The sequence below is a fragment of the Hippichthys cyanospilos genome, chromosome 12 (assembly GCF_059441005.1).
Source record: "Hippichthys cyanospilos isolate Australia breed blue-spotted pipefish chromosome 12, RoL_Hcya_1.0, whole genome shotgun sequence".
NCBI lineage: Eukaryota > Metazoa > Chordata > Actinopteri > Syngnathiformes > Syngnathidae > Hippichthys > Hippichthys cyanospilos.
In genome coordinates this window covers 8,507,549-8,534,740 of record NC_142380.1, presented here as the reverse complement: position 1 = coordinate 8,534,740, position 27,192 = coordinate 8,507,549, and the positions used below count along the sequence as shown (strand labels likewise).

The following is a 27,192-nucleotide window of genomic DNA, read 5'->3' as shown; positions in this document are numbered from 1 at the left end:
CTATGTCGCGCACCTGTCCTGAGTGGATGGAGTGGCGTCCTCTGGTTACTGCTCTGACGCTTTCAGGAACACTCGGTAAAATACACGTTGCCTGGCAGTTTCACTTAATTATAATAAGAATAAAGGATTGGAAAGTCATTCATGTAAAGTTTCGTTTACTATTACTTTAGCATAGGATTGTTCCATATTACTTAAATGTTCGCATTAATCGCCGCCAGTAACGTAATTCCGTTGTAAACCGACGATCCTGATTGTATGAGTAGTACTATTTCTCACCAGTAGGTGATAGTGTCGCACAACAAAAGTTTTACTTTGTGGCTCGACCTTTACGTTAATGCTGTATTGTATACTGCACTGTGAATATTAATCACACCAAGTCTAGAATTGATAATAAGATTTGCAGGAAGCTTGAGCTAATTTAGTCTTCAACGAACCTAACATTTATGGATTTTAGAATCACGCCACGCAGAGCACGCGAAATTGACACAGTAAAATTGTACCAAATATTTGAAACCAAAACTTCAAAGTTTGTGGGGCAGACCATGATACCAAGACCGACAGTCAATCATATAATTGTGTTACTTTTAATTCTTAGTGCTATGAATTGGTGGGTGATTTCCGTTCTGCATACTTGATCGACGCTGCATCACAATTATGTAACGTTGTAGAAATGCAGAAGATAATTTCAGGTGCACTGTCAGAGTAGAGCCCAAGAAATGCTGTGATGGTGCAGGTAAACAGAAGAGGGGAGTAACACCTTCAATATGAATGTCGGATTTTGAACAAGGATTTTTTTTTTTTTTTTAACCCGGATCCATCTGCTGAGTGGAAACACTAAAATGAGAGCACTTCAGAGGAGCAGTTGATCCCTGCTGTCACATGGATCCTCTCAGAACCCCACAAGCGGACCGAGGAGCAAGTCTCTCGTTTTGAATGTAAGGCTGGCGTTCTCCATCCTCCTCCTTTTTTCCCCCCTTCATCCCTGCACAAGTGAAAAGGGAGTTAGAGGGGGCTATGGCTTGGCCGTGCATCAGCAGAGTGTGCTGTCTGGCTCGGTTCTGGAACCAATTCGACAAATCGGATCTATCGGTGCCGCTTACCATCCAGAACTACTCGGACATCTCCGATCAGGAGGTGCGATCCGTCACCAAGCAGGTGTCCTGCGCCGCCCCGGTTCCCGGACCGCGAGGTGCCGGCGGCTCGCCGACCCGAGGCGCGTTCGGGACGCGCAGGGAGCCCAGCTTCAAACCCCGGGAGGACTACCGACCCCCGGAGGAGCCTTTCCCCAGCCTCACGCAGTACAAGCAGGACTTTAAACCCTGGCCCATTCCAAGGAAGGACCACTACCCTTGGATCAGTAACGGGGGCAACCCGAGGGAAAGCTTGGAGGTGAAAGAGGAGGACAGCAGCGGTTCCTACAGGTAGCACGCACGAAAAATCCCAACAAAGTAGCGTCCACATATTCATTTTAGTATGCAGTTAGATTTCCCATGTTTCTGCCTAATACCACTACAACATGTGCATGCGAGGTACAGGTATTGTTTTTACTTGTGCTATATCAGCAGTGACTTTGAATGTGCGTGGCTTTAAAGGGCAGGTTCTGTCCTGTTGAGTGATATATAAGTCAGCAAATGAGGGTGTAGTGTTGGTTTAGGTCAGTGGCTGGGCGATAACGTAGCTAACCCGTTAGCTCATCTGCATTACTTTTTTCAATTTTTGACATTTGTTCAAGAAGATAATTCAAAGTGGCTGTGTCTATTTTTGAGCAATCGTAGAGGGATTCAAGTTTCTTCGAAATTGCAGTGGTATAGGCCAGCACCACTCACCTTTTTTTTCCTCCAGTGATGTAGTCGATGTGAAGTGGAAAAATGTGATGTTTCTGTCACAGAATTAATATAACTAGATCTGTTGATACCTGAAGGAATCCTGTTAAAATCCCAAGTACCCCATAAAGTGCCTGCAAATGCCCCCTTTTGAGAACCATTGATTAAAATTATATTACTTAGCTAACAAAAGCTAAGACAATAAAAATTCATGGTAAAAGTGGGACTGCAAACTTGTGCAATTTTGAACAGTTCGAATCAGTGGTGCGAACTCAACAGCATTAAAATCAACAAAACAATATTTTAAAACAATATGGAAAATGTTCGCCTCAAAATCCCTCGATGCAGCAAAAGAATATGAAGTGAAATTAGGTAGTTACAATTTAAAAAAATCCAGCATAGAGTGAAACCAAAAATTAGGGAATCATAAACAATGCCAATTAGAAGTTCTTGCAAAACCCCTTTGGGCTTTTGATTAAAATTATGAAGAAATGTTCATATCAAAATCCCTTGTACAATTTTTATATAACATTAGATATACTGTACACAATTTAAAAATCCATAATACATTGAACCCCTCCCCAACTTAGGGAATCATGCTCAAAACCTTAAGGTTTTTGATTAAACATGACAAACTAAAAAGCCCAATAGAACATTTGAACTTTATTCGGGCTTGCTGACCTTTTGACCTCTCTCTCCTTAGACAAGAGTGCAAGCCGTGGATGAAAAGTAAGAGGAAAGAAAATACAGAATCCCTCCCGGTCCCAGCCGAGACCAGCTATCAGGCCGCCTTCAGCGGCGAAGCCCACCGCTGGAGCGGGCCGCACCAGAGCGCCATCGCCTCCGCCAGCGCCAACATACAGCCCGTCCCTGTCCCCCGGCCCGTTCTGGGCCCCTCTTGCAAGCCGCTGGGCCAGGATGACAAGCTTGAGCTCAAAGTGTCCACAAAAGCTCAGGTGAGCATACTCGGGTCATTGAGATTTTGCGAAATTGGTGGAATGCTGTATAGTAAAATGCTTTGTGGGTACTAAGTAAAAAAAAAAAAAAAAATACATTGAGATGATATAATTGGGGCTTTATTGCTCAGTCCTAATATACGAGCTGTTATAATGCAAAAGCCCGACAGAAGCAGATGTGCGCGCTCAAAATTTCAGACAAAGCTGAAATGATGGATAAGAGCGATGGGATTTGTGCGGCAAGCTGGCAACTCATTAGTGCATGGACAATTTCACGGATTGGATTGGATTGGATTGGGATGATGTGCCCCCCACCTGGCTGCTGTCACAATGGCCACACAAAACTCTGAAAAAACAATTTCTGTACATTTCATTAGCCCAGTGCTTCTCAAATAGTGGGGCGGGCCCACCTGGGGTGTTGGGGGGAATGACTGGTGCTAGTATTTTGACAAGGAGGAGGAGCAAGTGCATAATTTTCTCTGAGATGTTCAATCAAATGTTAGTGCTGTTGGGGGGGAAGGAGGTCAACGGCGGGACGCACACTCTATTAATGGACTCTATTAATGGGAGCGGCCCGGTTAGCGAGGCTAAGCGGTGCCGACGAGGCCGCGCGATCCATCAGCTCACAAGCTGTCCTGGCGTGACGTCCCCAAAAAGTGTTTTGATGGGGTGCAGTCAAGCTGCTGCAAAAGGGCCTTCCCAAAAATTGTTAGTGCCTGAAGCTTGTTATTGAAATGTATTTACTCATTCCTTTATTTATTTATTTATTTAATTAGTCACATTTTTATTTATTTATATCTTCTTTATTTTACTTTAAAATATTAATTTGAAATGTATGGCTTTGATGATAGAAACATTGGGTAGTAGCCATCAGTGATCTTTTTTTTAATTTAATCACTCCTTTATTCTTTTATTTATATTTTCTTTATTTATTGCATATTTGTAAATCATGTCTTTGATTTAAAATGTATGGGCATGATAAAGATATTGGGCTGCAAAATTTTTTTTATTCTTTGGCTCTTTTACTCTATCATTATTGATATTTTCTTGATTTAATTTACTGTGTTTAACTTTTTGTTTTTATCATTTCTTTACCTTAAAATGTAGCCTTGATGCTGGAGATATTGAGTAGCCATATTTATTCATATTTTCTTTTAAATGATTTTTTTCCATTTAAAATGAATGGCCTTATGAGAGAGACATTGGGAAGCCACCAATTCATTTTTGGAAAACAGGTTTTCAATGCTCTAACTGTCAAATCAGTGACAAAAGGATCCTGGTCTTTGCACATGTTTTCAGCAAATATCTTCAAAACATAAATCTTGTTTAGTACCAAAATAACAAAAGTTTGGAAAAACTTTCACATTCAATACCCTTATTTTGGACACTGTAAATTCATGCTGAAGTCATTGAAACTTTGATGCAACAGCATGGAAGGGAAAAAAAAAGTAAAAGCAAACTTATCTTTTAGATCTTTGATTGATGATAGAAAAAGATGTTATTTTTTTCTGCGCGTGGTCAGCGCCTGTCCAATGAGCGAAATCTGCGTCGGACAGAAGCGAGACAAAGCAAAATTGCAAACGGGCTTTTTAGGATGCAGCGTGACAAACAACTCTGCTTTGCCAAGCGCCGCTGACACGTATGCACTGGCAAGCAAATCAATTGCAAAATAGGGGATGGGGCCAAATTGCAACGCTTGTGGGAGAATGCAAAATTTCTTTTTTATGTATTCATTTCTATATGCATTGTCCTGCTTTATTGGTCTATCTGCAGCGCCGGTGCCAGACTTCGGCTTTCATTCTTGCTCTGGCTTGGACCTGTTCCCCTTTCCCACGCTGCCCGGGAACACACAAGAGCATCCCGGGCCAGTTTGGCAAAAGAAAGCTCTGGTGAAAGCCAGAAAATGTAGTAATGAGTTGTGGAGCTATGCTATAGCCTCCCGAGTCCCGGCCTATTCATTTCTGTCCACTGTTGTGTCCATTTTGTCCCAGCTAGACTAAAAGGTTAATTTGCACCCCCTTGGAAAGGCCCAGGATTTCCTCGACTGATCAAGTCAAATGGTCAAAAACTAATGTCCACTACAGTGGACACAAATAGGCACAAATACCCCCCTGAAGTGCATTTATGTACAACAATTTAAAGAAGTGTTGGATTCATCAACAACCAACAATGCTGGTAATCAAATTAAAACAAATATTTTTGGTAATCGCTTAATCACCTAGCGTCTAAAATTGTCAAAATGCTCCATTTTCAGCATTTTGACAATCAGATTTCTTTATTCCTCGATGAAAGTAGCCAGATTTCCATTGTGTTAAATCAAGCTAAGCAATTGATAAACGTCTGCTTTTACTCTGAAAAACAATTAGTTTTTTAAATCCATTGTCTGAACTTAAGGACGAAAGCAGTACATGAAATTAAAAAAAAAAGTGACGTTTGATACCACTTTTTCCTCAGACTGACACAAGTAGTCAACTTCTGAGTTGTTATCGATACAACGTACCGATACTATTAGTACTTTTGGGTACAAAATTGTCATGTCTTATTCTCTGCATTTCATTTTCCAATTAATTTGTGCTTATTCTGAAATGAAACATGGAAGCGTTTTGAAAATGTATTGATTGATGGACAGTTTAGTATTTATTATTTTGTTAAGCGAAAGATTAAGCGATTATTAAAATAATTGTTGGATAAGGTACATAAAAAAGGAGATGAGAGGCAGAACAGGCTGCTGCATTAAAAGCACAAAAGATGGGAGTTGGTGTGTGTGTGGGAGGGGGTGACTACAAAACACACACACACATTTCCTTTGATGATGCCTTCCCTCAGCACACCCCCAAGGGCTTCCGACACCGCAAGCCCACCAATCACTCGGCAGCGATGAAGTTAAAATAACTTTGACCCAATTTGAGGATGACACATTTGATAATTGCCAGAAGAAAGGAGATGCTGGCCCATTTGTGTGTGACTTGACTTGATGTTTTCCAGCAGGATCAGCTGCTTCGGACCAAGTTGCCACCAAACCCTTCGGCCGTTTTTCAAAGCGGATCACGGGCTTTTTAACGCGGGACACAAGAATGTCTTGGGAAAACTATGCAAGGGAACGAGTTGGGGGAGGGATCCCTGCAAAAGCGAAGACGATGACATCACATGCAGCGACCACACCCCCTTTAAAAGTCTGCTCCAGTTGCTACGGAATTGAATATGCATGTGAGTGACTAGCTTGCTTTGCTTTTACGGCACAAAAAAAGCGAAACTATGCGTTTTCTGTATTTAAAAAAAAAAAGTGTGTTTGCTCTTAATGTTGCTTGGGTTTTAGCAGTTATCAATTAGTTGCTTCCTATCATTTTGTAAATCTATTGTAAACATAGTACGATGTGAATGAAATAAAAACGATGTCATCTGATCTATTTTTTTTTTTTATAATTAGGAATGTGAATGCTGATTGAATGAATCCAAACTGAGTTACTTACTGTGCAGTGGAGGCAAATAGCCCAAGAGGCCATATTAAGATAGGAAAAGTCTACACACCCCTTATCAAATGCATAATTTCTTAGATATAAAAGATCTGCAAACATTTTTTTCACTCTTTAGGTAACCTCTAACCTATATGACAATCGAAAAAAAATCTGGGAAGTAAAAATAAGAAATGGAAATTTGGTTGCAAAAGTATGCGCACCCTTTTTTTTATCTTTAAGGCAAGTTATCCACTGTGCACCTAATGACCCCAATCACATGCGTGTGGATGTATGTCATTTTTATTTTGCATGACAGAATTTGACGGGACTAGCTTGGGATTTTTTTTTTTTTTAGTTTATTACAAGAATATTGATCATATTTTTGGTTTTCACTGAAACATGAAAAAAAAAAATGACATTGAGGGTATTGTCTTCTCTGGTTTGGTTCAATAGCCTCAACATCCAATCAGACCAACACTTTTTCAGCAATACACACACACACACACGCATACCAAATTGCAAAGTTCTCGACTAATCATCAGCACAGTATTGGTCAATTACACATTCACTGATTGCACATACACAAACACACACACTGCTTTCACTCGGATAAAAGTATAAAAGAGACTCGCAAACATCATCTATTTCGCAATGATCAGAAAGAGCGCACAACATGAGTTGACTGATATAAATACTGAAACTGGTGACTAGCAAACATACCGTCATAGAAATAATCATGTCGACATATATTATGAATCTTTACCGATTCCTGCTGTCATGTTGTGGATTAAAAAATGTGGAGCGCGGCACGTGAATAAAATCCTCACAATCGTGTGAGCATAATTACCTCTTCGGGGTAACGCAGTACAGTACGACATGAAAGGATGCTCATCATAGCAGATCCTTGGTTACCATGGCAACAGCAGATTTGTGTTCCCATCAGAGCTCAGGGGAGGGAAGGAACTACCAACGTGAATAATAATCCAGAAAGTAGTGTCAGTCCGTAGTTGATTTGGCCCAGGCTTCCTTTTGTGAGCAGGCTTTGTGACAGGAAATGTTTTGATTGTTAAAAAAAAAAAACAAACAGACATGAAAAACAATATTTGCTGATGAGGTAAGTAAAACTATTTGCTGATGAGTGCAAGTATCTGTGGGGGAGGGGGAGCCACTTCACTCCCGCGGGAGCATTTGCATGGCATCTCAGAGCAGCGAGGTGGTGAGCCCTTCAGTGATCAAGTCAATCAGAAAATTAAACGTGAGGACCTTTACGCGGGAATGTTGATGGATCCTGGAGTCTTCTTCCTCCTCGGCCTCAGTCATCCTTGGCCAGATAGCCCATGTGCGCGTTGGTCAGGAAGTCACAAGTTGGGATACTACAGATGGCTTGGTGGATGTTCATGGCTGTGATTTCTCTTGGGGCCCTGGGAGCAAAAAATAATAATAATGGAGTGGTAATGTGCTTGCTGCAGAAGTTCTCATACTATTTGGATCTGAAACAAAGGATACATTAAGACAGTTTCAAGACCCACAGGGTATTGTGTTTAACCTCATGTATAAAAATGTAGCATTGATGCCATCTAGTGGTGGTGGTGCATCAGTAAAGTTGTTACAGTGGAGTAACAGCAAACGCTCCCTTGCAGAGCCGTGTTGAAAAATGGAACTGACAAGAATACTTTGTGAATAAATTACAGTATCAGTCGAAATTGTCCAAATACCCTCTATTCCATCATTTTTTTTATTATTTGACATTTTCCTTAATTTTAGATGAAATGTTTCACCGAAGGGCGGCTCGGTGGCGCAGTGAATAGCACGTCTGCCTCACAGTTAAAGGTACCCGGTTCAAATCCACCTGGCTCTGTCCTTCTTGTGTTTGCATGTTCTCCCCAATCCCGCGTGTGTTCTCGCCGGCTTCCTCCCACACTCCAAAGACATGCATGGCAGGTGAATTGGAGATACTAAATTGTCCTTAGTGGGTGAATGGTTGTTCGTCTCTGTGTGCCCTTCGATTGGCTGGCAACCAGTTGAGGGTGACCACGCGCCTACTGCCCGAAGCCAGCTGAGATGGGCACCAGCAAGCCTGTGACCCTTGTTAGGATAAGCTTCTATAGAAAATGGATGGATTGATGTTTCTCCGAAAAACATCTTTAACCTCTATAGCCATCAATGGCAGTGAATGAGTTAAAAGTCACCAATAGCCTAATAAAAATGAAATTTGACATCTAGAGACACCAATGGCAGTGAATGAGCCAACTTATATTCACTGCCATCGCAGTAATAATGGATCTTTGACGGTTATTGTCGACACTGAGGGTGAATGTTCACTGCCATGCCAGTAAAAATGGATTTTTGACATCTTGCAAATAAATCTCTTCTCTCGACAGAAACTACAATAATATTCTCGGGTCATTTTGACCCATGTTTTATTCATTTAGCAAAAGAGATGAATTTTTTAAATTTCAATAAGCACTGTAACAAAAATGCAAACAAATGCTATTTTAGGGACACACACACATGTTAATCCGAATCACATTCAAAATAAAGCACTCCTAGAGCATATGGAGGATGGAGTAAGTTGCGTGTTAGAGGTAGACTAGAGCTGACCTGTTGTGAGGGGATTTGGCAAAGGCACCAGCCAGCGCTTCTCTCAGGATGTCACTGGCCAACTGCTCCGTTGCCTGCAGTGTACACACACACACGCACACGCACACATTAGTCACAAGAAAACACATCTTTGCACAGCACAAGGTGAAACGCGCACAATTGTGAGGGCACACTGTATAATTCATTTCTTCAATCTGAGCAGAGTAAAAGCGAAATGGAGGCTTTGCAGTCACATGTGACTGACCTTCACAATCATGTCTTCAATCACCGGAGCAAAGAGGTTCTTCTCCACCTCCACTGGCTGGAAACTAATCCCAATCTGAGAGGCACAAATTTGGATTTAATGGGTCATATTGGTCCAGAGAACACACTGCAAAGTTTTTTCTTTGTTTTTACTTCACAAAATGTGTCTATTTATCAAGAAAAACTGCCTTCAAACTTGTTTTGGGACGAGCACAGCCAAACTTTCGAGCAGGTGGCAGAGACATGTTGACAGCGGGTCTGTCTGCCATTTTTCTCCCATTCAATGTAAATCATTTTCTAGGTCAGACCAATCAGAGTCAGTATCCTAATTTTCCAAAGTCAATCCATCAGAATGGTGGATGGAAGGAACTTTTGTCACTATAGAAATAAATAAGGTGTCTCCAATTTTAAGAAGCTTGCTTTAACATAATCAGAGAAACCAAAAAGTCATTTGTATGCAGTTTTTCCTGATTAAGAGTGTATATTTTTTCTTCTCAACATCATTTTAAAATGACTCAACCAATCTGTGGTGCAGAAAAGGTTGGGCACAGTTAAATTATTTTTAGAAGATTTAATTCTTAAAAAATTTTAATGCAGACTTTAACATATTTAAATCTGAGAAAAATTTCAAACTGGAGTTCCAAATGCTCCGAACCTGCTGAGCTGCTTCATTGACAAACTGGGCGGCCAAGCAAGGCCCCAAGAAGAATTTGGGCTCCGTGTCTGTCTCCTGCTCCTCCTCCTTGACCTTGAGTTTTGGCGGCGGAGTCACTGTGATGATGTCCACCATCTCATTGTCAGCTTCCTCGGGTTCCGTCTTCAGCAAAGCCTGCATCTGTTCCAAGCGCAGCACTAACTCGTCACTGCTGCTCAGTGTGGTGGGACACTCTGCGGAGAGATGCTCTCGAACGTCAGTTGCATACTCTCATTAGTGGCAATATTCCAGTCAAGCTGAAAAAAAGCTGCACTCCCCTTCTACTTGTAAGGAAAATATTCCATGCAGTAATGTTTACAGATGCTACCTTACTTAGAAAAATTCAAACATCCCAACAAATTGCCATTTTAGTTAAAAATGTGTTCACATTCAAAATTCACTTGATGTTTTTTATGTTCTTTAGACACCACCGAATAACTTTCAGATTTCATTGGTTATGGCAGCACCATATGGAAAAATGTGGTACTGTTTTTGACTGAAGGAAGACTACATTTCTCGTAAGGCCCGACGCAAATCATTGTGAAAGTCTGAGCTTTCCAGTTGCCTGCATTTGGACTGAACCACATTTCTGTTTCCTGTAAAGGTGTGATCTTAACGGCGTTGAAACAATATCATACCTTTGAGTTTGTTTTGCGACTACTTGTTTCGGTGTGGAACTACAAATTATCAAGTGGATGGCTGTTTATTGCTACTATGAGGATAGCTTATAAATTGCTACGACGCAAATTTCTGATAGCAAACTGAATAAAATCAGGATGGTGTCAGTCATAACTCACTCCTCGACTTTTGGCTCAAGCCAGGCTAGTTTTGAAAGCCAGGCTAGTGTTGATCCTTGACTACTTTTTTCTTTTTGTCTCTTTTTTGTTGTTGTTTTGTTTATTCTATTGTTTCTGCAGCTTTTTGCCATGACAACAGTAATGGCACATAGACGTATCAATTAACTGCCAAGTTTGAAACAAATTGGAAAGAAGGAAGTATCGTATGCTGTAAAAGAGTCACCACATTTGTAGTTTTTTGTGTGGCTACGTTCCAACCACCCTCCGAAAAGTTGCTTAGTGAGGGTAAAATTGATACAGACCCCTCATGCCATGTCAAAAGTATAGTTCTACTATCTGTAAGTTGATATTTCAACAAAATAGTGACGGAAATATTTGATAAACGTTACAAAAATGCTCTGGATTGTAGGAAGATGGTAACTGGTGCGAAGGAAGAATGTGAAGTGATACATACATCTTTGTATGATTTGTCTATATCGATTCGAACCGAGAAACTCTCGACTGAAAGGCAAACTTGCAGCCATTTTGCATAATTTTCCCATGAAAAAAAAAATGCATTTGGAAGTTTCCGGCACACACACCTGGCTCACTGTCAATCTGCGTGAGGACATCCTCGATAGACTCGTCGTCATTCTTGTGCTGAGGTTCGGGGTCAGGTGGCGTGTAGCCCCTTTGTCGACACCACTGAACAACCTCTCTGGTCTTCGGGGGCGTCAGGGCCTGGAGACGAGGTGAGTGATCCAACACATTCTGGATGGTCCGTTTGACGGCCACTGCTCGCTGTAGCTACATACACAAATAGAGTACATTATATTTATTTCTATGTGCAATTAAAATCCCAAATACAAATTGAAGACATTTTAAATTTATACTGCATTTTATAGCTGTTGTAAAGCATCTCCATATGATAGAATGTAGTGAAAAACTGGATTCATATTCTTTATCACATTAAAAAATACATTGATAACATTACACCAATAACATCTTTTCTTTTGTAATTGCAGAAAAAAATGAAATCATTTATTGAAGGGATTATTCATATTTTTTCCCATTTTTATGGATCTAACAAGCCAACTATTTGTTTGGGTTTTTGTCACGGAAAGAGAAAAAAAATTCATCTATCCAGTCACAACTTTGGAATCTAAAGACGAGTGACTTGATTTAGACTTCTGGATCAGAGACTTGTGGATCAGAGACTTGTGTCCATTTCTGGGTCTGAGTACAGCTTAAGTAAATGCCAAACAAAACCCATTCTTGGTGCATCTGCAAGGTCTTTTTGAAATGAGAGGGATCGATGAAACAATCAAGAGGAGATGAGACCAGGCAGGGATACACATCTAAGTCGGTGTAGACATGAGTCAAGGAAAAAGCAAAAAGCTAGCTGGACAGATTAGCTGTAAGTGTTCGTAGTGTTTAAAGTGAGGGATTGCAGAATAACTGCAAAACGACCTGGCTCTGAAGAGCATCCTACCTCCGATGCCCTGCGTTTTCCAATATTCCAAGAATAATACTGTTCTGTTGAAGAGGCACAGAATGGATGCGAGTCTTCCGCTAAATGAGAAGAAACACATTCAACTGTCATGTCAAATAGCTGGTATAGCAGTTTGTATGTCTAATTCAGCCAAATCAAATGATCACTTACACTTATCCGGCACAATTAGAGGGAACTTCTTCACCACAGCTGTCAGAAGCTGCATCATAGTCTCTATATGCTCCGTGCTGAGAAAAGAGCATATCATCATCATCATTAACTAATTAGAAGAGATCATTCTTTTCCATGCTGATGTATACTAGACTGGACAATCTTGTTTATTTTTGTTTTTTGTTCTGTGAGTGTAACAGAAGTAGCTATCCGTACTTGATGAGATCATGCGTAGAATGATCGGCGCCTTGCTCCTGCTTGACCGTGGTAGCTGCAGACGGAACGTGGACAGATGTTGGGATGGGGGCTGTTGCTGGGGGCGACGAACCAGCTGTGACAGCTCTGCCAGAACACGGCTCCGTCTTCACTGTGGCAATGGAAAAAAGCAAGTGTCATGCACTCACATTTTCTGGCCTGGATATGTTGATATTACAGAATGTAGTAGGGACTTTCCATAAATATTCATGAATGCAGATATACATGCGCAATTGCATATGTATTATTGTGGTTGAATTCTGCCATGATGTAGAACTTACTGAATTCTACTTAAAATAATGTTGTGACAGTAAGCAACGATTGTGAAAAGGGGGTTTACGAGTATCCCTGGAGGTACGTGACGTTCACTTTGGGAGATATTTGAAATTTTGACAGGGTTTTTGCGGGTATCAACAAATCTAATGTAATGCTTTGTATCGACGTGACAGGAACAGAAAGCTTTTATTTTCAAATTAAAACTAAATTAAATGGAACATGAAACAAGTTAATGCTAAAATGTGTTTTACTGAAGCCCTTGAAAAAGTGTCTTTATTTGGTGAAACGTTATATGGATATGCATTGTCATTACTGACAACATTTTCCAGCAATGTCTTGCTCATTGTGTAACAGTAACTCCTTTGCAAAATTATTAATTCATTGATTTTGTTTAAAATAGGTTTTGTAACATTGTTGAAAGTGATGCAATTGCATGGCAGATGAAACAAAAATAGAACAACAGAAGAGCAGCACAAATGCAAAATGAAATATGAAGTGATGGCATTGGAAGCGTTAGTTGAAACAAACAAATGTTCACAGAGAGGAAAAGCAGAGTTGAAAGGTATTTTGTCATAATTGATAAGGTATGACTTCTTGTGAGTGGCTCTGAATAAACCTTTCAGAGTCTTGCCTTTGCCAAGAGGCATGAGGATGGTTTGCATTGCTCCTGAGCCACTGGTCACCCCCAGTTGCTTCAACTGATTGGCAGGGATCGTCAAGACCGTCTGCTGGGAGTTGGAACCTCCAGAGTGGATTTTCAGCATGCCTATTTTTACATGAAAAGCCTTTTCATGGAATCAAAACTATCACATTTAGTTAGATGATTTCAACCTACCTGACAGGGTGGAAGCAGTTTTTCCTCCTCCCGCCGCCACCCCACTGACCAGCGATGCTGCAGTGACCAGTGATGTGCTGCCACTTTTCGGCACCGTGGTGCCCGCAGCCTTTGCCGTGCTGGCGACGGGCATGGTGGCCATGCCCTTGGCGATGTTTACTGTAGCACCAGCCGAACCGGAGGCACTTTTGGCCAGTGCGGCAGAGTTTGCGGCACCTTTGACCAAGGTGGCCATGGCGGTCTTGGATAAACCGCCGCCTCCTGCAGCACTGGCGCTCTTAGCGGCACTGATCACTGCTGCCTGATTGGCTGCCATCAGGAGAGAGTGATATTGGGAGGCAGACTTCCCACCATCCGGAGCCTGCATCCAAGTATGTTGCTGTTATATAATGTAGATACTGTCATTTATTGCGGTATTACTGTGTGAAAGTACTGTGCTGTTCATGTTTTTTTAATTCATATTACAGCTTCTCAGGGCCGTGTATCTCAGTGAAGGATCTTTGCAGATCATTGGTTTTATGGAATTCACAAATAAAAAGCATTTGTCCACTCCTCTCACATAGAGTCCACACAATTCCATTTACTATGCCAACAAGTAATAGCTGTTGAGATCCTTTTGTGAAGCATAAAGTGTTTTGTTTTTGCAGAAGCCACCGGGACAAGTACATAATGTTTTCTGTTTTGTTTTGTTTTTAATGTCATGCCACTGGATTGGGCTGTACTTTGTGGCTGTTGCTTTCAGTTGTATGTGCAATCAAAAAAATGACTCAAGAAACGAACCTGCTGCTGGTTGCCGGCTGCCACAGTGCTGACTGAGCTGGGAGTCGAGCTAGCGGCAGTAATGACTCCACCGGTCATTCTCAATGTAGTCATCCCTGGTTTGGACAAGTGGCCTGCCGCTGTCACCGTCTTCACAGAGCCATCTGACAACTTCACTTGAGTACTCTGGGAGCCACCAACCATCTGATGTTTGTCATAAGAGACATTTTTTACACACGCAGTAAAGTTCTGCATTTTTGTTGGGTTTTTGCAGGATAAAGAAGTCAGACGTCGATCAAAAAGGTACACAAGAGTTTCCTACCTGAGCCAAAATGGCAGCCTTCTGTCCGGCTGTGACCCTGATGGCCTGCTGAGGAGTAGTCGATGGAGATGACGTCGCATGTGCTGACACACCAGAACTCCCCGGCTTCCCGGAGCCCTGAGATGGCTGGCCCACTAGAAAGGTGCCCTCAATATAGACATGGGATGTACAGCCTCTAAATCCACAGCATCATTTCAATATCAATAATAAATGACATATTTCATTTTTATTAAGTGCATTGACTGAAGAACTCTGGATTTGGCGGGAGAATGTAAATGTAGCACTGTTCTAAAAGTGGCTACCAGATCAGTGCAGCTTCATTGATTTAGAGAGTCTTCATCCATTCACTAGAATAAAATATCAAAGTGGAAGGAAATGAATTTTGCATGCCCTGCCATTGTATAAAAAGCACATCCTTACCTGCAATATGTAAAAATAGCTGATGCTCACATTAGTTTCCCAACAATTTTCATTTGGAATTAAACCATTGAGCTTAGCCTAGTCGCATAATTCTACCTACCTGAGGGGTCTGTTTAAGGATGTAGGATGTGTAGGAAAGGTTGGAAGGCAAACTGCTGGATGAGGAAGTGGAGGACGTCTGAGCAGCCCCTGCACCCGCCGACGAGCTGCTCTGAGACTGCTGACCTTAATTAGATAGGAGCACATCAGGCACAAAACTCATCAACGATTGTCCTGTTACTTTTCATCAAAAACAACCATTTCAAATCAATTTCAATGCAATTTGACAATTAATGTGCAGAGTGAAGCCTCTAGCTTGCAGGGGAGTAAACAGATCACCCAAAAATGACTCAAAATAAGAAAAGCTATCTGACTCTGGAACTCTCACTGAAATACCCAGAAGAAGTGGTAGTCATTCATGAAGTTGGTTCCTCCAGGACAACTGGCCTAACTTTAGCAAACAGTGACTTATTTAATACATAGGGGGACATGCAGAAAATGTCATGGTAAAATGCTTTTGGCCATGGTCCTAAGTCTAGAAACTGACTCTGCAATTTTATATCGTTGCTGTTGCTGTCATCATGAGAGTATTCCTCTTGTTGATATGGCTGTTGCTGTGCCAGTTATTCTCTCGTCCCTCCCTTGGTTTCTTAAGCCAATGTTAAAAACCCCAAGTATAAAAAGGAGGTGATGAGAACTGAGGTGATGTTCATGAAATTGTTGCATATGTCTGTATTGGAAGAGTCCTGATCCAATACTGACATTGGTCTGATATTAGCTAAGAAAATAAAATAGTGCTGGATTATATTGCTCTACATCTAGAATCTCTGAAATGATCACTCACGTGTAACTCATATGTAACTAAAAGTTTTTAATTAATGGGTCAGATTTTCTCATACCTATTGGTGACTGTTCTTTGTTTGAAAATTCTAACTTGATCAAGTCTTTTCTAAAATTTCTTACAAAAAAATAATAAAACCATGTATCATTGATATTTGGAGGGAAGGGGGTTCTGAATCAAAAGTACTACTGGTTTTGGTCGGTACTTGGTACCGGTTAAGGTGACTATTCAAGAGAGGAGTCAAACGTCCCTGGATATGAATATCCGACATTACACTTAGCTGCAATAACGGGTGTTGAATCGGGTCAGCCTGGGTCTGTATTGCAGTAGTAAAAATAGGACAAAAGGTATGCAACCTGCATTGGAGGCTCGGAGGATGGCTCCCTGTGGGATGAGAAGCAGCTTGCCCTTCCCGGAGGGGTTCTTGCTGTTGGTGGTCAGGTAGAGCTTCGTGCCCGGAGGCAAATTGGCAAGATTAGCCAGGTTGTTGGCAGGCAATTGAAGAGTAGCCATCACTACATGCAAAATATACAGAACATGATTCACACACACACTGATAACTTGAAGAGGAAACTTTTGCAACAAAGTGAATTCTTACCTCCAGTCTTACCACTTGAACCGCTGCCTGCCTTGGCTGTCGTCTGCTGCCCAGAGATGCCACCGGCTCCGCTGACAATGGCTTTTGCTACCCCCTGAGCCAAAACTTGCTTCCCGCCCACCACCTTGGAGACAGAAGGGTTGCCCTTGGCGACCAGAATCTGCCCGCTGCTGATGGCCACCTGTTTCACTGCAGACTGGAGCGTTGAACTCACTGGAATGCCTAACATCTAAGGGCAGGAAGAGTTCCACATGAGCAGGGGTCACCAACGTGGTGCCCACGGGCAGTGGGTAGCCCCCCAAGTATCACATGAGTTGCCTGCAGACCTGTTCTGCAAATAGTTAACAAGTGATAAAACATTGTGATTTTCTAGGAATTGTACTAATGTTTATGCATATATGTATGCATATATGTTCTTAGTTTCATAAAGGTTGGTGATCCCTGTACATGAGCATCTGAAAACATAAGAGAGAATTTGGGGGAAAATTCAGGACAAACCTAAATATACGCTTTACAGGTATAATTCTAATAATTTTTTAAATTATTTTTTTACAGCTCTCCTCCTCTTCCAAAGGGTTAAAATTAGGTTGACATGTCTAGCTAATAGCACATTTTTGTTTTCATCTTGATATTTCACAGGAAAGGCCACAGCAACCTTATGGATGATTAATTAACTATTAGCAAAAAAATGAAATATTGAAAGCCAGACTGACCTTGTTTGTTGCTGCGCCTGATCCCCCTTCCGCCTGTTTTGGCGCCGACATGGAGATCATCTGTCCTCCTTTGACTGAAACAAATTGATGTGACGCCGTGGCAGCTGCTTGCTGTTGGGTAGTCACCGTTGAAGCCATCTGCTGTTGCTGCTGCGGCGTTGAGACTTCCCCTGGCTCTTGCTTGATTATTACCTGTAAACCAGCACATGCGGAAAGATTGACGTGCACCCATCATACAATGTTTAGACCTTTCATTAATATTTAAGACTTGCTAAAATAAGATCATAGCTGTATTCTATTTGTAGTACAGTGGTTATCACTGTTTTGCTTCATTCAAATTTATATTATTGGGAATATTATTGTGAAGAAAATGTTTTCAATCTTCAAACAATCGATACTCAACTTACTTTCATTCCAGATGAGAGGAAGGTGCCTGCATGAACTTTGGGAGCAGGAGAGCGGGTTCCCTGAGCAGCAGATTGTTTGGCAGAGGGACTCCCTATGGAGAAATGTCCACATTAACTCAGAAAATCACAAAAATAGGAAAGAGGATGGAGTTCCTGACATCCGCTTCAAAGACTTTCAGCCAACTAGACTGTCAAGAGTTTATTTTCTTGGCAGAGCATTTGTGAGTCGGTGTTATTATTCCTCACCTACTACATTTTGCAACACCCACATCAGCTTCACAGGATTTAGGGGAAAAACAGCGCTATCTTGGTGAATTGATTTTCAAGTTCTTTGTGAGGTTGTTGTTGACGTGCTGGTGGGAATTTACGGTATCTGTGAAAAATTACACATCTTGGCAGCAGGTGAGGAATGCTGGGTATGGTTCTAATTTTCACCATCCTCCTAATACGACCATGAAACACATAATCTCGGTCTCTATGGCAACCTCTCATCCAGTATCCCTCCTGATGCCTCATGGCACTTTTTGAACAGCATTGGTTGGCAACGAGGCAGGAAAAAAAAAGTAGGCTGGGAGGTGCAAGCATTCTAAATTTGTGTTGAGGAAAAAAAGGACAAGGAACAAAAAGAGGAAAGAGGCACATCATATGTTTGGCTTTAGACTACAATAGTCCACAGCCATTTTTAACTTAGCATGTGGGCGACCCAGACACAGCTTTTTGCTGGTTCTCTTCACAGCAAGTAGGAAGTGAAGTGCATACCTGCGGAGGCAGCCGACGAGGATGCCGCACCGGTCACTTGGCCTGGCTTGTCCACGATGACATAAGGGTTGTTGAGCACTGAAGATGAACTCTGTTTGCTATGGACGGGGGTGGAGGAGGTGGGCGTGCGAGGCAGCGGTGAGTGGCTTGGCGTAGAGATTGGAGAACCTGCGCGAGGGAGAGAGCTCAAGGGACCTGCAAATTGGATATAATTCTGGGTTTTTTTAAGTGGGTTGTTAGTACAATTCCTCAGATGACATGGGTTTGGCAGTAAAACGATGCATGGGTTTTTCTAGTGGACTCAAAAACTAAAATGGTGCAACACTGCCATCTACTGGTGTCCGTGCAACAGTTACGTTGCTTCCAAGATTAAAATTTACAGCAAAGCAGCAATGGATCTTCACCCACACATACCCGTGGGTGAATGACACGAATACTTGTCAATGGCAGTGAATGAAATGACCACAAGGTGACTACCGATACCTGAGACTATTTTGCAGCTCATAGTGATTGGTTGGAACGACTTCCCAGGAGACTCAGCAGGGCTAGGCGGCTGTCCTTGGGGGACAATCTTGCAACTTGCTGTGATGTGTTGGAAGGCTGAGTTGCCGTGGCAACCCAGAGTGACCTCGTCATTGGCTTTAGGGCGTGTCGGCGTGCGTTCGCCGGCTGTGAGGCTTGGGGTGTGACTCCCAGCTGACCTACCCGCTTCTGCTTTGACTGAAACTGGGATAAAGTTAAAAAAGAAGTCAACCCCCAACGAATGTTTTGACAAAAATAAGTTCTATGCAGCCTATCTTGTCCAAAAATGGTATTAATGATATTATGTTTGTGGAATGTGAATCATACAGCAAAATCAAACTGTTTGTATCCATCTCAGGAGATGGCCATTTTGCCACTTTGCTGAGTTACTCAGGTCCCAGGTAACAACCAATCGCAACTGACCTGTTTTCTGTGTTTGATCATGTGACATGAGCACAGAGCAAATTTGGGATTGCGAATATCGTGAGCACAGAGCAAATTTGATGTCAATAATGTAATTGCTAACCGTTCCAACAAATATTAGGATATTAACCTGAATGCCATGGTTTGACTAGTGATGCTGCATAGAACATATTATTGAAAAAAAAATGAAGACTAGAAACTCATTCACTGACATTGAAGACTATAAGCGTCAGTTTATTCATATTTTTACTGGTCTGGCAGCGAATGAAGTAAGGAAGATAACAAGACTTTGAAAACCCTGAATGGTATTACGTATTACTTATTCAAATGAATGGAGGTTCATTTTACATTTACCTTTGTCGGAAGAGGAATCATACGAGATGGGCGAATTGGAATGTCCACAATGCTGAGATGTTAATGTGACCGTTGTTGGGCTGTTTGCTCTGGAGGTCAACTTGGAGGAAGATGGTTGCAAGATGTATTCCTCGCCAAGAGAGTTTCTTTGGAGCTCTACATCCACGACCTGGAACAAAAAGTACAATGTTTCTGAATTTTAAACATAAATAAATAAACCAAACAAAAAAACAACAGCTTACCGTTTCAGCCCCCAGTGTTTGCAGGCCAGTGTAAGTTCGGTCAAGCTGCAGGAAAATAAAACACCTTCGCGATTATGCCGGTTAAAACTGTGAAATGTCATTTGTAGCTTAATATATAATATGTTCTGACCTTCAGCTGATGGATGATGTCGATACGTTTGTTGCGATGGTCTTTGAAGTGGATCTGGATCCTGACAGGAAACTCACCCCATCCACGACGGGTTAAATGAAATGGAGGCTCGCTGAGAACATATATTCAAAACCCAAATTTGATATTCAAACTTAAAATTTCAGCCTCTCAATAGTAATTATTCTGATTTCTCTAGTCCTGTTTGATTTATCTTTTGTATTTGATCAAATAAGGCATTTGATTTTACTTTGGGAAAACAATGTCTGAACCAGTGAGTGAATCGATTTCAAAAAGTTGCCACTGAGTACATCCACCGTGTTTGTGTAATATTTTGTAGAAAAACATTTGACCCAATGGAATAATCCAAGACCATAATCAATTCTAAAAATATTGAATAGTGATGACCCATATGTATACATATATAAATACTTTACAGTATATACTATTTCCTGCAAAGATGTCAAGAGGGAGAACTGCATGTGAAAGAAAATTTGAACCAGACAGTAGAGCTTATGTGCGCCGTTCCCATAGCAACACAAAAACCTTATCAGCTGAAATGGATAGTTTGTTGAAAAAAATACGTGCAAAATAAAATCCTCTGCAAGGAGCGCCATCGTGTGTGAAGCAATGGCATGTCCATCGGATGAGGGGCAGCCTAAGATTTCACATGATAGAATATTATTGGATGAAAGAACATGCATTCTGATTCTGCAGGTTGTTTAAAATATATATATAAAAAAAAAACATAAGCCCCAAATTTCCAAGTTGCTGCCAAGAACAATCACTGCAACAGAGCATGCGGTAAGGACAAGACAAACAAACTGCAAGTATTCCAAAGTTTGTGTTAGTTTATCTGAAACAGATGAAAAAGCCTGCAGGGAGCTATTCATGCAAAAAGTATCTGGCGTCTAATATGACGAAGCCAGAACGTAATCTTTTGTCTTTTGAAATAATTAGCCCTTTCTTTTCAGTGACTCACTGCTCTCTATTTGGAACTTTTTGCCTTCGTTACCATGAGATTAAACCTCTGGGGAATACACAGTACACGTGAATGGGAGTGGTTATTTAACATGTTAGTGCACTGGTGACTCATATCAGCACAGGAGGTCGGATAATGGGCGTGATTCAAAACAACTATTTTTTCCCCATCATGTGAACCCCAAAGTCAACAAAGTCTGTTTCGTAACACCGGATGACTTTTGAATCGTGCGAATGTATAAAAGTGAAAGAAGATGAGTGTGCCGAGGGATTAGTGATATTGCTGGCACTCAGATTATTATTTATTTATGTATTTGAGTGTTTATTCTTTTTAAACGGAGCATCAAGTAAAAAAAAACAAAAACCTAAAAAAAAACATTACAACAATTTCTCCCCACTAGGTTTAATCACGGCCTTCTGACTAATTTTGCATTTGTGGAATAAGCAGCAACTCTACTTGTTTGTATTCATTTCAGGGTGCGGCCATTTTTATACTAAAAATGACAATTTTCATTTATTAGTAGTAGTAGGCTATGTATGGCCAAAAAAACCTAAATCTCAATTTTCTTCAATGATTCTAGACGTTTATGATTTTAAAGAAATAAGACCAATGAACGTGTATTTATTTATTTATTTTATTAGAAGGTGGGATTTTTTTTAAATCCTATGAAAAATATTCATAGAAAATTCATGAATACCAAAATAAAATCAATTAGTCGATAGTCCACTTATTTATGGTAGTAAAAAGTAAATATTATAATTATATTTGATAATAATTTTTCATGTACAATTATTACCTTTACTATTACTTTGCCACCACATGTGCTCAAGGTTCAGGGGAAGACCAATCACGCTCACTATGGGTCATGCGATAGTTACAAGCTGAGTTGTGATTGGTTGTAACCTGAGCCTTGAGCACATTATTTTAAGGCAATAGCAAGAGGAAAAATGTATGTTTAAAAGTATTAATTGTAAGTGAAAAATTGTTTAGTTATCAAACTAATTATAGGCAAACACAGACTGCCAGTGAATGAGTGAATAAGAAGCTTGTTTTCCTACTTCAGGTTTGCTGGCAATATTACAGAAGAGGCGGGGCCAACTAATGACCGAGAATAATCACTCAAGGTTGGAAGGTGTTGCACATAGACACAAAAGAGCATGAGTTTGTTTGTGAGCTGCCTGAGGCGACCGCTTGAAAAGATTAGCACTAACCTGACTTCCACAAGGTCATTGGGTTTGTAGCTGGGGTGCAAGAAGAACCAGACTTTCTTGACAAAGTGGTCAATGCTGGGCTCCTTTCTGGAACCCCTCACGTACACCATCCACTTATGAGTCGATTGGTCGTTCTCCTCCCGCTTATCGGGAGGAATGTATCTAGGGAAAGGCAAACATCCAGAAAAAAATCAGTTTTAGGCAGCAGGCTTCATGCATAGAAACTTCTAGTTTTTGTACATATAAAGTATGTGAGCGTCGATACTCATATTGGATATCGACATAAATCGGTTTACAAGATCTCAGTTATTTTTTTCTCAGTTATTTTTTTCTGTTGTGGCCACTGTTATTCCCAAAGAAGATGAACAAAAAGTTGTCAATATTTTCCATTTTACTGAAAATGACTGTTGACTCTAAATTTTGGTTATGGGCCTCCTCAACTACTATCAAATAAAATTGTCAATCTAAAAACTCATAAATAAATAAATCAAGACTATGCAAACCTAAGTTGTTTAATAGGAATGTTTAATGACACTTCAACTAAGTCTTAAGTTTGAGTTTAGTTTTAGTTTTGGCATCAGTATTTTCCTTTTCACTGAAAATCGCCTCCAAACATCAGTTATAGGCGTGAAAACACGTGATGTTCTTTTAGCCCATAAATACAAATTCTAGTTTATAAAAGAATATTTGCTATGACAAAACAGTAGTTATTTAATGCAGTTTTTTTAACCTTGCAAAGCAAAAAAAAAAAAAATATATATATATATATATATATATATATATATATATATATATATATATATATATATATATATATATATATATATATATATATATATATATATATTCTGCGTGTCACTACTGATTTCCCCCATCCATCAATACATGGTACTTGCTTTCTGAGGTGCTGAGTTTAGAGCACAAATCTGTCATTGGGTGTGGGGGAACAAAGTCGCTGATGGAAGTAAATTTAGGGCGAGTTGGTGCGTTGCTGACGTTTCAAACACGTGATTGGCATGCTGAGGACGAATGTGAGAAAGTGTTCAAATCAAATGGAGATGTTGAGCAAGTCATACTTGGAAACATTCCCCACGACGATTGTCTTCTTTGCGTAGAGTCTGGATGCTTCTTCTGCGCTGGTGTGGCACGTCACCCGCTGCTCATTTCCCAGCATTGTTGGCACACCAAATGTGTCCTACAAAAAATAAAGGCACATATATATTTAGTCTATGAGCATAAATGCCCAAAACCTGTTTTAACATTATGTAACCAAAAATGCAAATGAGCTTGCTTAAAAACATGTGTACGTTTTGGCCTACGTCATAGTAATCAGCAAAAATTGAATGGAGACAATTAAGCACTTGGGGTTTTTTTGTTTCGTTTTTTTTTTTTTTTGCTTCTTGAAAATATTTTTAAAATGATGAAAGCTATTATGCTCTCAGGCTATTAATAAGTTAAATGGGCCGATTGAAACCTGAAAAAAAACTATAGATGATGGTAGATTCCTAAATCTAACTTATTGTGACATTGTTGCAGTTTCAAAAAAAATATTAAAGATTTAATTAGTGCTTGCCTCGTTCTTTAGGCCAATGATTTGACCTTTGAGTCAAAGCACATATTTACCTGAGAAAAATGTTACAACATCAATTAAAACAAAAACTCAAAACCAAATTTCAATACTGGTTAAAAGTTTAGAAACACCAATCATTTCCTATTTTTTTTAATACTTCCCGACTCGTAGTTTAACACTTAAGTAATCAGCATTAATAAGGAATACAGAAGCATTAAAAGCAGGACTAGCAGGCTCAGAAACTCTTTCTTCCCCTCTGCCTTTAGACTCCTCAACCCATAGTACAATACAGTTAATAATATCACTCTCATACATCTCACACCTGTGACTATCTCAACAACATGAACCTTACTACAGACTTTTCTTGTTGCACACCACTTGTTGAATAGCAGTGCCTAACCTCCTATGCACATGCACACTTTATTTTTATTCACCATGCACACTTGCATATTAGTGTAGGTATACGTACACAACCTACCCACTTACAGTTCATAATTGTGCTCTGCTACTTATATGTTGTTTTTACCTTGTGTTTGACTCAACTTGGTACTTATGGTATTCTTTCTTACGACATACATATGGACAGCAAAGTAAGGTATTTAAGGTATCTGTACTCGCTATGCCAGCTGATACTAGTATCGGTCACACTCTTGAACCATTTACAATCATGAACTAGAAATAGTAATACAAGAGTAGAAAATTGCCCTAAATTTCATGAAATTTTATGGAAAATGCTATATTGGAATATGTAGGTCTTTCTTTCAAATCATCTGTTATTGTTTGTTGGTAGGGGGGCATTTTGAGTATCAAAAGTACTGATGGTATCAGTACTTCATGTCAGTGACTACTCAAGGGTTGAATACAAGTACTGGTATCGGTCTGAAAAAAGTGGTATCAAAGATCCCCGATATGGAGGATGCATTATGAGAGTGACTTTCAAAAAGCTTGATTTTCTTGATCTCTTCACGTGTTTGCGATAACTTGGTTTGAAACCATACATTAATTGGACGCACCTTTCCAGTGTTGCGACCAGGTCTGCGTTCATGGTGGCCGCCGTCTTCCCTCCACACTCCCTCTGCATCCTTGTCAGTATTGTCTCCGTGCTGTGAGAGGGACTCCGACTCGGACTGGGCCAGCGAAGGCGTCTCTGAGCCTTGGTTGAGAGGGGAAGAGGACCGGGAGGGAAAGTCCAGGAATTTGCGGATGGCTGGATGGTTGAACGCTGCGGGGTCACCCTTCGAGCTCTGCAAGCATACACAGTGATGTCGGGGGGCACTTGGCTGCAGCCTGAATTGCAAAAACCAGAAAAAATTACCTCCTGAAGCTTTGTCACGCCAGCGTTGGCATAGAAATTGGCCACTATGCACGCTCTCAACTTGTCCATCATCCTTCGGGCTTCATTGAGTCGCTAAGAAACAAAAAACAAGAGTTTATTTTTGGATAGGTGTTAAGAAAGGGGGCAGGGAGACATGGAGAGGCGACCCCTGAACAGCCAGATAGACTGGGAAAAAATACACTGTAATTATTATTGAACACTGTCGGTTTGACTTCACAGTTTTCATCTCTTGCATTCCGAGATTTTCAAAAGAAAACTGCATTAGAAAAAAAAAGCCTTATTATAACTCTCTGATTGAACTTCAAAAATGAATGTTAGTCTCGCTGTCAGATTACATTCATTCACACGATTCACTTTTTGCTATTTCATTTTAGGTATCATTCGGAAAGCCGGTCATTACATTACATTCAATTTGCTTGTTAAAATCTCACATACCCTCTGAAGTGAAAAATTGTGTTAGTGAGGACAATTCTCATCTGTATAAAACTCTGAACAGCCAAAAAGAGAGAGGAAAATAAATAAAACATTGTAAATGGGTGTTTACCTGACTGATAATTTCTATTTCGTGTTCCTTGTTCTTCATCTCCAAAGAGAACTGCTCAGTGATGATGGCTTCTATCTTCTGGACTGTTGCATCCCGAGCTAATAAAAAAATAAAACTTTTATATTAAATGGAACAAGGGTGAAATGATTCAAGGATGTACGTGACAAAAGTCAGGTGTACGGCTTTAATTGGACTTACCACTTAACTCCGCTGCTTTGTTTCGCTTACTATTTTGGACGAGTGTAACGTCCTCATAGTCGGGGTCACCGTCTTCTATTTTCCTTTTAATTCCGGACATTTTTTTTCAAACACCTCAGGAAGAAAAAAAAACCCGAGGTGTTCATTTAAACATATCATACCGGTGTACTAATATTATACACGTTTAATTCTGATTGGAATAAAATTCCACCTAAAAGCATAACAGTAAATTGCAAACGTGAAGTTTAACTCCGCTTTTTAAGTCGTATAACCGCAACGTTCGGCAAAAAGGTTCTTGTGGCGCTAGTTGGTTAACAGCAGCGTGCTAGCAGGCTAGCCGAAGCTAGCACGGCGTTTCACGACATAAACGCATTGTAACCTACGATATAAACTTACGAGAAAGCCTTGTAGTGTGGAGAAGGTTCCGTTGCGGCGCGTTGGGTCTTATTCAGTGACTGTGGGGGCGTTTAACTGTTAAACTTTGCATCTTTCACACTCGTGTTTGGGGGAAAATTGCTAAATCTCGATGTGGACAAGAAAGCTAAATTGAGGCTAGCTAGCCTTGGCAGTTCGCCAAAACATCCGCTAGGAGTCGCTACTGTACTTGTTTACTATTTTCTAACTACGAAATTCGTTTGCTTGTAATTGTTTATTTTAAGGCTTAATGTGTTTTAACATTTTTGGTGTTTTATGTCTACAATGCAATTCAAAGGAAAAATGAAGTATTTTCTGTTGGCGCTGTCATCAAATAACGGGTATATCATTTTTATGCATGTTTTATTTCTGTTGGTATACTATTTTAAGGAAAACTCATTGTCGCATAATTAGTTTTTGCCTTTTCTTGCACACGTAAACATTTTGACAATTCTTTTATGAGTGATTTAAAGGCGATGCTTGCCTTATTACACGCACAACACTAAGTAAATGACTTTTATGCACTATTTCACGAAGGCAATTTTACTTTTCAACGATGTAGAAATCAACACTTTTTATTCTAATTTTATAGTGCATTCACCATGTTTCTTTCAATTTGTATTGTGAAGCATACATTTTACATATTCATGAATGTTGTGGAATTTTATATTCCAGAGTGCATTGTTTATTTGCAGCTATGAATGTTAAAATGTGAGACCACTGCAAAATGATTTCTCTATATTTGATCCCTGCTGTTTAATTTGGGTTATTCCACACCAGTTGCCTCTGAAAATGACATGTTAATTCTATTTTTTGGCTCACCTGAAACCCTAC

The 27,192-nt window shown here is 40.3% G+C and overlaps 2 protein-coding genes across 5 annotated transcripts; one reads left to right on the top strand and one right to left on the bottom strand.

Moving 5' to 3' along the window:
- The first annotated feature begins 470 nt into the window (after positions 1-470).
- On the top strand, positions 471-6,182 carry map6d1 (MAP6 domain containing 1). Of its 2 annotated transcripts, none has more exons than XM_088429680.1 (3): positions 471-1,421; positions 2,527-2,779; positions 5,768-6,182. In XM_088429680.1, exons 1-3 carry the CDS (start codon positions 1,015-1,017, stop codon positions 5,837-5,839), a joined length of 732 nt encoding a protein of 243 aa, XP_088285806.1. In that variant the 5' UTR covers positions 471-1,014; the 3' UTR covers positions 5,840-6,182. The 2 variants fall into 2 exon arrangements, with proteins under 2 accessions (XP_088285806.1, XP_088285804.1); XM_088429678.1 differs by having other exon boundaries at positions 477-1,421; positions 5,765-6,182.
- Positions 6,183-6,518: 336 nt separating this feature from the next.
- yeats2 (YEATS domain containing 2) lies at positions 6,519-26,486 on the bottom strand. 3 transcript variants are annotated; one of them, XM_088429675.1, is made up of 29 exons: positions 26,341-26,486; positions 25,945-26,058; positions 25,747-25,844; positions 25,182-25,274; positions 24,880-25,110; positions 23,373-23,491; positions 22,297-22,458; positions 20,107-20,218; positions 19,977-20,021; positions 19,735-19,903; positions 18,919-19,161; positions 18,436-18,603; positions 17,677-17,768; positions 17,270-17,461; positions 16,557-16,785; positions 16,315-16,473; positions 15,179-15,303; positions 14,659-14,805; positions 14,358-14,540; positions 13,578-13,938; positions 13,359-13,508; positions 12,428-12,578; positions 12,212-12,288; positions 12,041-12,120; positions 11,151-11,355; positions 9,734-9,966; positions 9,080-9,154; positions 8,836-8,909; positions 6,519-7,655 (listed from the first exon to the last, which is right to left on the bottom strand). In XM_088429675.1, exons 2-29 carry the CDS (start codon positions 26,042-26,044, stop codon positions 7,547-7,549), a joined length of 4,182 nt encoding a protein of 1,393 aa, XP_088285801.1. In that variant the 5' UTR covers positions 26,045-26,058; positions 26,341-26,486; the 3' UTR covers positions 6,519-7,546. The 3 variants fall into 3 exon arrangements, with proteins under 3 accessions (XP_088285801.1, XP_088285802.1, XP_088285803.1); XM_088429676.1 differs by having other exon boundaries at positions 13,374-13,508; XM_088429677.1 differs by lacking the exon at positions 13,359-13,508.
- Between the last annotated feature and the right edge of the window lie 706 nt (positions 26,487-27,192).

Bases quoted from the DNA above. Each gene is read 5' to 3' on its own strand.
- map6d1 (XM_088429678.1), top strand. From the start codon at position 1,015: ATGGCTTGGCCGTGCATCAGCAGAGTGTGCTGTCTGGCTCGGTTCTGG. The intron at 1,422-2,526 runs GTAGCACGCACG...CTCTCTCCTTAG, and splicing joins GACAGCAGCGGTTCCTACAG to ACAAGAGTGCAAGCCGTGGA. The intron at 2,780-5,764 runs GTGAGCATACTC...GATGTTTTCCAG, and splicing joins AAGTGTCCACAAAAGCTCAG to CAGGATCAGCTGCTTCGGAC.
- yeats2 (XM_088429675.1), bottom strand. From the start codon at position 26,044: ATGTCCGGAATTAAAAGGAAAATAGAAGACGGTGACCCCGACTATGAG. The intron at 25,111-25,181 runs GTAATTTTTTCT...GTATGCTTGCAG, and splicing joins GCGTGACAAAGCTTCAGGAG to AGCTCGAAGGGTGACCCCGC. The intron at 8,910-9,079 runs GTCAGTCACATG...TGTACACTGCAG, and splicing joins TTGAAGACATGATTGTGAAG to GCAACGGAGCAGTTGGCCAG.